At 37.9% G+C, this 12,562-nt stretch overlaps 1 protein-coding gene across 1 annotated transcript in view; it reads right to left on the bottom strand.

The window, feature by feature from the left end:
* Window positions 1-4,374: 4,374 nt before the first annotated feature.
* TAF4B (TATA-box binding protein associated factor 4b) overlaps window positions 4,375-12,562 on the bottom strand; it is an 89,325-nt gene continuing 81,137 nt past the window's right edge. The window contains exon 15 of the mRNA XM_061130736.1: window positions 4,375-6,230. Within this exon, the coding sequence (XP_060986719.1) occupies window positions 6,063-6,230 (168 nt within the window). The 3' untranslated portion in view covers window positions 4,375-6,062. The remainder of the gene's footprint in view (window positions 6,231-12,562) is intronic.

A 12,562-nucleotide genomic window follows, 5' to 3' on the forward strand; every position in this document is an offset into this window, starting at 1 on the left:
AGATTCTTTACTGTCTGAGCCACCAGGGAAGCCCTTGCTCCCCATAGTGCAGAATATTTTTACAAGTTTGCAAAATGAATATTTCGGGATCAAGCATCCCTTTAGGAATGACTCCCAGGAACCCAAATTTAGATCATCCCTATTAAGATCTACTTATTACTTTTAAATGAAGAATGTCAATCTTACAAAAAAAGAGGTTGGAGTGACCCTCAATTCAGGTTAACTTGCAATCCTAGTGTTCATGGCGGGAGGGTCCTGTCAGTGAAACTTTATAACTGGCACACTCAATTCTTAGCTTAGGTGATTTTTCCCCTTTCCTTCTCCCTACCTCCTACCAGAGGAAACCTCTACTCCCCTTGCTGATTTTTTCATGATGCCTATTTGGTAGAGGAACATTGTTGACACACACTCAGATATCACTGGATTCTTCTAGTGAGAAAAGAAAATTTACTAAACAGTAAGAAAATCTGAGACTAAAATACCTCAAGGAAAATTTCAGTGTAGTTTTCCCAAAGATTTGCAGCAAGATTCTTCTAGGATTCCTGGCCTGGAACACAGTATAAACTGAACAAGAATAATGAGATTGTGAAAATGGCAATGGATAGATCAGTATGCTCCCATACATAAATAAAGGAGGAACCCACAACTACATGCTTCTGTGTATACAGACTATGTCTGGTGAGAGGTATGTGAAACTGGAAAAAGTGGGTGCACCGAGGGAGGGGAGCACAGGACCTCTGCAGTCTGTTAGTAGGAGAATTACTTTGGCATGCCCTTTATATGGTTTGATTGTTCACAATATCTATAATAGTTTCAATTAAAAATTTTAAAATAACAGCACGGCTTCATTACTACTTCCAACCCTACAAGAAACTTAATAGGCAAAGCCATGGACATAAGAATTACTCTGCTTATTAGATGTTAACTGTGCCTAAATGTTTAAAAAAAAAAAAAAAAGTTGTTTCAGTGCAGCAAGGCATATGAAAATATCTGAAAAGCTAGTGACGTTACAAACAAAAATTGGCTACCAGGTCATATATAAACATAGGATATATTATACTTTTATTTCCTGTAGAATCACTGACTTCTGTTAACATTAAAGTTTCACAAACACTTAGTTGGCTCATTGTACAAGTAGGTATGAAGTCCAACTCAATCATCCTGAGATCTTGGTTCCTTATTTTTCTAAAGAATATGCCCTAATACTGCTTGTGGGGTTATTTTGGTTGTTGTTTTTTTTTTACTGCAACTATGACATAACTAGTATAAATGGTTTTAATTCTAAATAAAGTTCGGCCAAAATTCTAATGAAACAAAATTTACCTCAAAGCAGATTTCAAGAAATACAGGCTTTAATTTTTATTCAACATAATTTTGGAAATTCTAGCCACAGAATCATAAAAGAAAAAGAAATAAAAAGAATCTAGAATAAAAAGGAAGAAGTAAAACTGTCACTGTTTGCAGATGATATATTACAAAAAAGATGCTATCAGAAAACTAGAGCTCACCAATGAATTTGATAAATTTGCAGGATGCAAAATTAATATATAGAAATCTGTTGCATTTCTATACACTAACAATGAACTATCAGAAATCAACGAACAAGCCCACTGACCACTGTATAAAAAACAATAAAACACCTAAGAATAAACCTACCTAAGAAGGTAAAAGACCTGTACTTGGGAAACTATAAGACACTGATGAAAGAAACTGAAGATGACACCAAGAAATGGAAAGATACTATGTTCTTGAATTGAAAGAATTAATATTGTTAAAATGACCATACTATTCAAGGCACTGAATCTACAGATTCAATGCAATCCCTATCAAAATACCTATGGCATTTTTCACAACTGCAAATAATATTAAAATTTGTAAGGGAACACAAAATATCCCAAATAGCTACAACAATCTTGAGAAAAAATAACAAGAGCTGGAGGAATCATACTCCTTGACTTCAGACCATACTACAAAGCTGCAGTAATCAAAACAGTATGGTACTGGCACAAAAACAGACACACAGATCAACAGAACAGGAAATAAACACACACACAATGGTCAATTAATTTATGAAAAAGGCAGCAAGAATATACAAGAATATACAAAGAGAAAAGACTGTCTCTTTAATAAATGGTGTTGGGAAAACCAGTCAGCTACTTGTAAAAGAATGAAATTAGAAATTCTCTAATACCATTTACAAAGATAAACTTCAAAATGGATTAAAGACCTAAATATAAGACTGAATATATAAAACTCATAGAGGAAATCACAGGCAGAGTACCCTCTGACATAAATTGCAACAATATTTTTTGGATCCATCTACTAAGGCAAAAAAAAAAAAAACAAATGGAACCTAATTAAATTTAAAAGATTTTGCCCAGCAAAGGAAATCATCAATAAAATAAAAGGACAACCTGCTGAATGGGAGAAAATACTTGCAAATGATATGACCAATAAGGGATTAATATCCAACATATATGAACAACTCATATAACTCAACATCAAAAAACAACAGAAACAACAAAAAACCCAATTAAAAAATGGGCAGAAGAACATTTTTCCAAAGAAGAAATGCAGATGGCCAACAGGCATATGAAAATATGCTCAACATCACTAGTTATCAGGGAAATGCAAACTAAAACCACCATGAGATATCACTTCACACCTGTCAGAATGGGTATCACCCCAAAAAACAACCAACCAACCAACCCACAAGTAATAAGTGTTGGTAAGGATATGGAGAAAAGGGAACCCTCATACACTGTTGGTGGGAATGGAAATTGGTGCAGCCACTGTGGAAAAATGAAGGTTATCTCAAAAAGCTAAAACCAGAGCTACCATATGAGCCTGCAATCCCACTCCTGGGTATAGAGCCAAAAAAACAAAATGCTAATTTAAAAAGATACATGCACCCCAATGTTCAAAGCAGCATTATTTACAATTGCCAAGGTATCAGTTCAGTTCAGTTCAGTGGCTCAGTTGTGTCCGACTCTTTATGACCCCATGAATCGCAGCATGCCAGGCCTCCCTGTCCATCACCAACTCCGTATGGAGGGAACCAAAATGTTCATCAATAGATGAATGGAGATGTGGTGTGTGTGTGTGTGTGTGTGTGTGTGTGTGTGTGTGTGTATACACACACATATGTATACACACAATGGAATACTACTTAGCCATAAAAAGAACGAAAATTTGCATTTGCAGTAACATGGATGGGAGGGCATTAAGCTAAGTGAAATAAGTCAGAGAAAGACAAATACCATATGATATTACTTACCAATGGAAATCTAACTAGTGAATAAAAACAAAAAATAAGCAGCCTCATAGATATAGAGAACAAACTAGAGGTTACCAGTGGAGAGAGGGAAGGGGGCAATAAAGGGGTAGGGAAAAAAGGGTTACTATAGGATTACATGAAATCATATATGTGAAATTTCTGAAAACTGTAAAACAATAAAGCACTATAGAATTGAAACTTTCATTCAATTCAAAAAAAAAAGAAAAAGACAAATATAGGCTTTGAAAGAAAGTTAAATTCACTTTTTTAAAGAGAAGAATCTTACAGATATCTGCGAAGAAATAATTTAAAAGGTCCATTAGTCATATTAAAATTAAACAAATAAAATGGTGAATTTTATATGTAAAACATGTCTCAATAAAGTTGCTAAAAAACAGTAAATAGATAAGAGAATTTCTGGCACTTTGCTCTTTTAGTTTTCATCCCACAAAGTAAATATATTATGAAGGCAGAGAGCCTCAAACATCAGTGCTTAAAGGGATCAGGCAAGGGATTGCAAACTTGTGCAATCCCCTCACATCTAGACAGCCAGTGGTTTGACTCCAGAAGGTCGTCACACAAATGGGTACAACTAACGACTCCAGATCATCTAATTTTTCAAAAGAACTGGAAATATACTTTTGTGAATTAAAATATTGGCAGCAACATGTGAGTCACAGAGAATTCACTTAAGAGATCAAATTGGCCCCAGGACACCATTCTGCAAAGTGAGTGGAGGAATACCTTGGGCCCACTGTGTGTGTCTTTTTGTGTGTAAGATCTACTCCATGACCCAAAGTTTAAAATGTGTAATAAATTTAAATTTGGAAAAAGGAATACCTTTGTAAGAAAACTCTGATGGGCCAAGAAAAGCTTTTGTAATGAATATGCGTAGCTTTCACTGTGAGTCAAATACCATGCAAATTTACAACTATGTCAAAGAAAGTGATACAGGAGCTTGGATATGAAGTGAGGTTCTAGAATGCTCATTCTCCAGAGTAACAATCCGAGCCAAGAAAGATTCTCTGCCCAGCCCCCAGCTTCATGGGCGGACTTCCAGAGATGTTGCCCAAGTCAGTGATTATGCAACGTTATTCTTATAATAAAATAATTATTTTAATGAAGTATTTGCAATAATTTTAAACATCTGATCAAGAAGATTATACACAAATATGGGAGTGTGCTGCACTTTACCAAAAAATAAAGCTAAGCTTGTTTTCAATATACAAAAACAACTTTAGGTATAGATCTCTTCTTAAAGGACTTTTTTTTTTAACATATACATAATTTATAGCATTTTTACATAATAACTTGCTGAAACAGAAAATGTGGCCAATTTAAAACTTACTACAGTCAGAATATGGCCATAACAGTCCCAAAGGGAAGAACAGGATGAAGAATAACATACTTGAGGTTTTTTTTTCTCTCCCCTGAATTCTTTTTCTAAGAAGCACAGTTTCCTCCCCCAACCCCTTTTTTAAAAAACCTTCTTTGGAGGATTTACTCACTTTTTCTGTATGTGATTCTAACTACAGTTATTATTTTTCACCAGCTACATGCCACAAAAGTCGAATTTTAAAAAAAATTAGAGGGTTTGCTTTGAAAAATGTCAGCCTCCTCTTCAGAGGAGTATACATGTAACATGCTTCTCATAATATATATGCAGAGCCAAGATGTTCAAGAGTAAGATGCTGACATTACCTTTTGTGTACAGAACCCAAAATGGAATCCATTGTTAAAAATTTCTAATCATCAATTAGGACTTTTTTTAAATGCAACAAGATGCTTAAAACTTAGGCTAAAAGAGTTTATAAAACTATCCTTCTTGAGATTTAAAGCAATACACAAAACAATAACTTCTTTCTTTTGAAATACTGTAATTTGAAAATGTTTGACACATTTTCCTTTTTGGTTGGGCTGAGATTTTTTTTGTTTCCCTGTCAACAAAATATGTACTGGCTGCTTTGGAGTTCTAATTAGATCTGCCTCCTCTTAGGTGTATAAAGCATATTTCCTGTTACGAGTCCATTTTCATTTTCCCTCCATCAATTTGGAGGCAGTACCCCATCATTCCTTTGTGTACTCGCTATCTTTTCCATTTTTCAATGAGGTATACCAGCAGCTTCAATGTATAGCATCCTTCCCTGACAAGGATGTCCCCTTGGTATCAGAAGCAGCACGTAGTGACGTGAACCAGGGAACCTCGGGCACAAACTATCACCATTTGTCAATGTATTGACATCAATGGGTCTCAGCTGACCTAAGTTACCACCATGGCGTCTTTCCCTGTGGCTTGTCACCTTCAACCACAGAAGGTGACTGTCACAGTTAGCTTAGCAACTTCTGATTCCAGCTCAGAAAACCTAATGCTTTGAGTCAGGTTCCATGTAGGATGAAATACATAGTTTCCTGGTAAGTAAAGACTCCCCCTCTTGTCCCCCTGCATCTCAGGGCAGGATGTAACAGGGAGAGACACCTTACCTGTTAACAAGTGAAGCAGGCAGGAACAAACAGAGCCTTGCTGTAATTAAACATGTACGAAGGCAGAGGCCTACTACGGTGGAAACCGTATGTCACAACCAATTTTCAGGAGACAAAGCTGAATCCTAGTCATTAAGAACCTCATGGGATATATAAGCACAATTTAGTAAAAGTTTATAACTGTAAACAATGGTCTCCCCTACTGGTGATTATTTTCTAGAAACGAAATGTCAGGACTGCACAACAACGCTCTTGACGTCTTCTTTGGCAGTAAGTAGCAAGGGTCTGGATGCCGGGGCTGTGGTCACTTCAGGAGGGCCAGGTATAGAGCTCGGGAATACTTCATATCCCTCTCCTGCTCCATACAGAAGATCAGGTCCCTGAGGCAGATTCTCGTGATTCTTGGACGAACCAGCTGCTTGCTGGCTGTCAGACTGGATGTCCCAGAAGCAAACAGGTTGTCTTTTAAACCCTAAACAAAAATAAAGGGAGAAGCAAGTATAAAGTAAGCCATCTTTCAAAGAGAATCTGTCAGTTCAGCAAGAGCCTGCTCTCCTCTGGCTCCTGAGTTAGGTGCTGGAGGTCACATCACGATGGAGCTCGACCCGGTCCTCCAGCAGTGCAGCTACACTTCTGCACAGGATCTCATCTTTCCTACAACGCTGTGGCAAGTGACATGGGTGCTGTCCCCACTAAGTAAATGAGGAACATGAGCTGGGACAGGTTGACACAACCTGTTTAAGGTCAGACAGCAACACTGAGCAAAGACTCAATTTTTAACTTGATCTAAAGTGAATGCTCTTGGTCTGTTCTGTGTTGTGTTGCTGCTTAGTCACTTAATCGTGTCCAATTCTGCGACCTCATGGACTGTCGTCTCCCAGGCTCTTCTGTCCATGGGATTTCCCAGGCAAGAATATTGGAGTAGGTTGCCAATTCCTTCTCCAGGGGATCTTCCCAGATCAGTGATTGAACCTGCATCTCTTGCCTTGGCAGGTAGATTCTTTACCACTGTGTCACCTGGGATACCATATCAGGTACAAATTCATTACCTGCTTCCCTTTAGCCTTACTTCTCACTGCCAAGATCAGCAAAAGGCCATTCCAGGCCAAACGATTTATCCTTTAAGACTCATTTCAAATGGGTCTACTTGCCTTCTCCTTTCCTTCAAGAATTCTCACTGTGGCCATTGCTTTACACTGTAATTTGTACATGCCATACCCACTAGATTGTAAGCTTTCTGAGGACAGGGACTATCATTTCTATGTCATCTAGGGCTTAGCCAAGTACAGGACAACACAGATTATCAGCAATACTTTCTCAATTGAACAATTCAGTGTGAGTTCTAAATGTCATTCAAAATAGAATGAAACCCAATATTTCTATATCAAGATATTAAATTCTCTTATCAGTATGTCTATACATCACTATTAAAAAAAAGACTGGAAGAAATAATAATACAGAATACTCAGACATAGAATAATTTGGCAGAAATGAATCCTTTATTCTCTCATTCTTTTATTTATTTATTTTTACTATACTTTGTTTCAAAACCATCTCAACTGGAATGGCAATCCTCCTTTCCCTACTCAAAAGACTTTCTTCTAAAGGAAAGCTATCTACCTAACATGGGAAGTGAATCTGATGGTTCCATTACTATATTTTTATAACCATCAAATTTTAATTACTCCCTCTTTCTTTTTTTTGCTTTGTTTTATTTTGATGGAAGGTAAGGAAATTCTCTTGAAGGTCTCCAAAACACTATGGTCAAAGCAAGTCAACTTAACCCCATACATGTTCACAGAATGACTGGGAACATTTTATTTCACAAATAAACTTTCCTTCAAAGATGTTATTCCCTTTTGAAGGCATATGATATCACAATCACATTTCTATACTCATTAGGTTAAACTTATTCAGAAGCATCCATGAAACAAGTTTTGTAAAGTCCTGATTTTAAAAAAAGAACAAGAAGACTACTCTCGGCTACACAATTGCCTGGTTACTTCTCCTGGAGACCCTCTGGTGTAGAGCCTGTCTTTCATCACCTTTGCAGGTGTCTTGGTACAAATTTGTACAAATACAAGTGCCAGCCTCTGTAGCTCTGACTGAGCATGACAGTCAAGCACCAATACATCACTCTCCCCTGCACTGTTACTTAAAGGCCGTGTAACAAACATGAAATCTTAACTCTTGTAAATTATTACTGTCAAAATACATAAGATTTTTACAGAATGGGCCCACCAACTCAGCTTTGAAATGCTGGATAAAAGGACACATTAGGAAGAAAGTTAATGAAACACATGACTGAGCGGCAATTTTGTTGTATAAAGGAGTCATCTGTTTAAAACTACCACACATTTAACTAAAGGCATTTTTCATAGCCAAAGATTAGACTTGCTGAAGCTGAATCTATATGTTTACAAATGTTTCCTACCAAGAATTCACCAAAAATCACCCATGCAGTGTTTGACATGAATCTTAAATTAAATGGTTAGATGGATACACTAGGCCTTGGCAATTTCATTTCTATGTAAATATCCAGAAATATGTCATGTCTTTTGATAAAAGACATGTATGAGAATGTCTGCAGTACTATTCATAATGGCCCTAAACTAGAAACAATCCAAACGCCCACAAAGAACAGAATAAACTGTGGACTATGCACACAAATGGAATACTACATAGCAGGAATAAAGAGTAATGTGGACAAGTCACAAAAATGATCAATGAAAGGAATACACATGGTTTGATTCCATTTCTAGATTTAATAACAGGCAAAGCTGTAGAAGTCAGGATAAGGATTCTCTTTAAGGGAGAAGAATGGTAACCAGAAAAGGGGACAGGAGAGGTTTGCTGGGATTCTGGTGCTGTTCTCTTCCTTGACCTGAGGACTGTCTGCATGGGTATGTTCATGCTGTGAAAATTCAGTGAGCTAACTTATGATCTGTGTACTTTTCTGCATTGATGTTATACTTCAATAAAAAAAATTTAAATTGCCACCCAAAGTCTTGTGTATGTAGGAAATAAAAAGGGAAGTGAAGAGGAAAAAGAGGACAGAAAATAAGGCAAAGTTATTAAATAGAAAAAAAAATGAAGGAAAACTGATCATCTGGGTAAGGAACAAAGGGGTCGCAGTTCATGCTGGTCACGTGAGCAGCCTGAAGGATCCCCGGGAAAGAGCCACATTGCAGCTGCCAGCACAGGGTTGAAAAGGAGGTCATTCCAACAGGATGCCGCGAAAGGCCTGAGGCAATGTTATAAATGAAACAAACCCCAAGGGACATGCAGTAACCCAACAGAAATGTCTTTTATAATTCACAACTCTATGAAGGTGACAGCATTCTCTTCTCCCAAACCAGTGGCTGGCTTGGAAAGTCAGTCTTTCTTGAACTTAGATACAAATATATAGCAATTTTATTCCTAGGCTGATGATGTGGGAAAATCCACAGTCTGACTTGTCAGCTTCCCACTGACCTGGCCAGAACAGTCAGCTACCTCTTAATTATCCACGGTAAGGAGGGTGGAACCCAGAGCTTATAAAAACTCAAAATCTGCCCTCACCATCAGTTTTCATTTTCTTCTTTCTCACCAAGTCTTTTTGCTCAAAGTTGTCTAGGACTGATTTCTGGTTATGCTATTCAGTCAATGCCAAAGAACACAAATGTAGTTAGGAGATGAGAAGTTGTAAGAAGGAAAATAAAAACCTCTTGGGACAATGTACTATTTGTTTCTGAAACAGAAGGTTTTCCCAATCGACTTTCTACATGAACATACTCCTTAATTTGTATTCTTCATTTAGATGAAAAGAGGATAAAATAGAAGATGAAATTCAATGAAGATGAAAGAAATAATTCACTTACTAAGTGTACAACAGATGTTTTCAGAAGCATAACCAAACCTAAATGTAAGCATTCTCTAAAACTGCCAGGTCAATTAAGTTAGCCTTCATTAAGTTGTTCAATTATATCAGTAATCAAAGCTTCATATTTTTAGAGGAACTTTTTTGATCTAATAAGGAACACTTGAACACTGTCAGTTATCAGTAAGTAATTAAAAATAACCAATTATCCATATTTCTCAATACAGCAGGTAGATGCTGTGAGGTAAAACTTTTAAAAGCGTCTCTACCTATGTTTTCCTAAATTATGTTACTGCTATACTAGCGAATTCATGCTAACCCATGTACTAATTAGATTCAAAAGTTATCTGGGGGACTTCCCAGGTGGTCTAGTGATTAAGAATCAATCTCCCAATGCAGGCGACATGGTTTTGATCCCTGGTCTAGGAAGATTCCACATGCTGTGGAGCAACTAAATCTACGTGCCACAACTACTGAGCCCATTCATCCCTAGGGTCCATGCTCTGCAGCCAGAGAAGCCACTGCAATGAGAAGCCCGGGCCCTGCAGTGAGAGAGTAGCCCCTGCTCACCACTAGAGAAAGCCTACATGCAGCAACGAAGACTCAGCACAGTCAAAAATAAACTAGTTTAATAAATAAATAAATTAAACAATTAAAATACACAGGGGGATTGAATGGTGGTGCATATAGGTTGTCTCCTCCATAGTAACCTCAGAAAAATTACTTAACTTCTCTGTGCTTTAGTTTCCTAATCTGCAAAACAGGAATAGTAACTGAGATTGGCCTAAGGATTAAATAGGAACAATACCTGGCATACAGTATATTCTCTATAAATGTCATTTGTCAGCTGGGAGGCATTGAAGGTTTGTAAATCAGAAATAGTATAACCCTAGTTCCAAGATCTTTCTTGCATCCCCTAGTTAAATCTAATTAAATGTTCCCGCCTAAATCCTATTCTTGTAAGTAAGTCCTGGTTAGTTTAAAGAAATACTGATAATTTGTCCTGCCACCCCAACTGTGATAGGAAGGTTTTCACAAGCTCCTCAAATCAAATAGTGGAAGAGTGGCAGTGCTGCCTTACAGAACCAACCAGGCTCATCAGCACCATCGCCATGAACCAATGTCCATTCCTTCCACTCCAGTCTCCGAATCGTAAGACCAAGCAAAACACAAACGTGTCCCTGAATCTTAACAGTTAACTAGGAACAAAAGTTGGACATTTTTACCTCTAGAAGGCCTGAACTTCCAGGCCTGAGGGGCAACACAGAGCAGAAATTGTGGATACTGAGCCGTGTTGTTGCCTGCCCTCTGCTGGTCAACAAGCAGAACTCTTGAAGTAATAGATCCTTCACCTCTATCACCTTTATTTCAGAACACAGACAGCTCTGCATGTTAATTTCCACCCTCGAATTTTGTCACCTCTAAGTTTCTGTGTTTCAGCAGTCTTTTACAGAAGTTATATGTCTAAATGGACTGATGTGACACGTAATCCTGGGTTCTGAATCCTAATTCTGGGCTTCCACTGTGGCTCAGCTGGTAAAGCTGAGTTCTACTTCTAGTTGTGCAATTATGAGAGCTATAAAGACAATACTGGATGTCCTGTGCTAATGACCACTCTCATCTTTATCTCCAAAAGAACACCTTCTTAAATTCTAGACCTCATTGTTCAACTCTCTAATAAAGAATGCGGCAAGTCATTTTTGTTGTTGTTTTGTCACTCAGTTGTGTCAGACTCTTGCGAGTAGCCCGCTAGGCTCCTCTGTCCGTGGGATTTCCCAGGCAAGAATACTTGAGTATGTTTGCCATTTCCTTCTTGAGGGGATATTCCCAGCCCAGGGATCAAACCTGTGTTTCCTGCATTGGCAGGTGGATTCTTTACCAGAGGCTGGGGAAGACAGCTCTAAGTCATTACTTCTCCTGTTTTCCTCTTCTCTTTCTCACTTAAAGGAATGGTAAAACCATTCACCTCCAATGCCTAAGCCAGAAAACTGGGTGTCACCCTCAAACCTACCTTCCATATCCCAACTATCATTCTTACTAGTTCTACCTCCTTAATAGTTTCCAAATAATCCACATCTTTCTACATTTTCACCTCCATGCCTGAGATTACTTCATCAACCTTCTAAGAAATCTTCCTGTTTTCAGTATCAATAGTGTTCACACTGCAGTGAGAATGATCTTTCTCAAATAAGTAATCTGGTAATACCATTTTCCGATTTAAAACGCTCCAGTGGCTAGAACTCTTCTCCAGGACCAAGTCCAAGTATCTAACCATGACACAGTCAACCATGAGCACGCCAAAGCTTCTCTCCACACTTTCATCTCTCATTTCCTTCTCACTACTCAAACTATTGATCATGCCATAGAAGGTGTTTTCCAGTTTGTTCGAGAGAGTTACTTCTCTCCTCCTGGGATTCCTTCTCCAATCTCTCTCCTACCCTTCAATCACAGCACCTGACTAAGTTCTTCAATACTCAACTTAGGTAATGTGTTTTTCCAATGTCACAAACACACTTAGCCCTGGCTGAGATGAGGGGCATCTCCCGTGGACTTCAGTGCTCTCTACTTTACCATCACATGTGTTTAATGCAACACAACTACCTCTCTAATAACTTGCCCACTCACTGGAAAGGAAGGATTTTGGACTTGTGAATATTTTATATATATGGCACTTACTGCTATCCAATCTACATGTTGTACACTTCTGCACAAAGTATGACTCAATAATATCAGTTATGTGAATGACCAAAACAGTGAAAATGAGCCATACTACGGGCTTTTAAATCAAGATCCTGCTGCTATTCTTACCTTTAAGCCAAATAAATCTGGGAGAAGAGCTGAAAGGTAAAGTCTTTTGATGACTTATTCTTCTACATTATTCATCCCCACCAAGCTGCCACCAGACGGTATTTACTCAAAAGGCTATTTTCTGTCATTTTCTCCAA

The sequence above is a fragment of the Dama dama genome, chromosome 27, assembly GCF_033118175.1.
Source record: "Dama dama isolate Ldn47 chromosome 27, ASM3311817v1, whole genome shotgun sequence".
Classification (NCBI taxonomy): domain Eukaryota; kingdom Metazoa; phylum Chordata; class Mammalia; order Artiodactyla; family Cervidae; genus Dama; species Dama dama.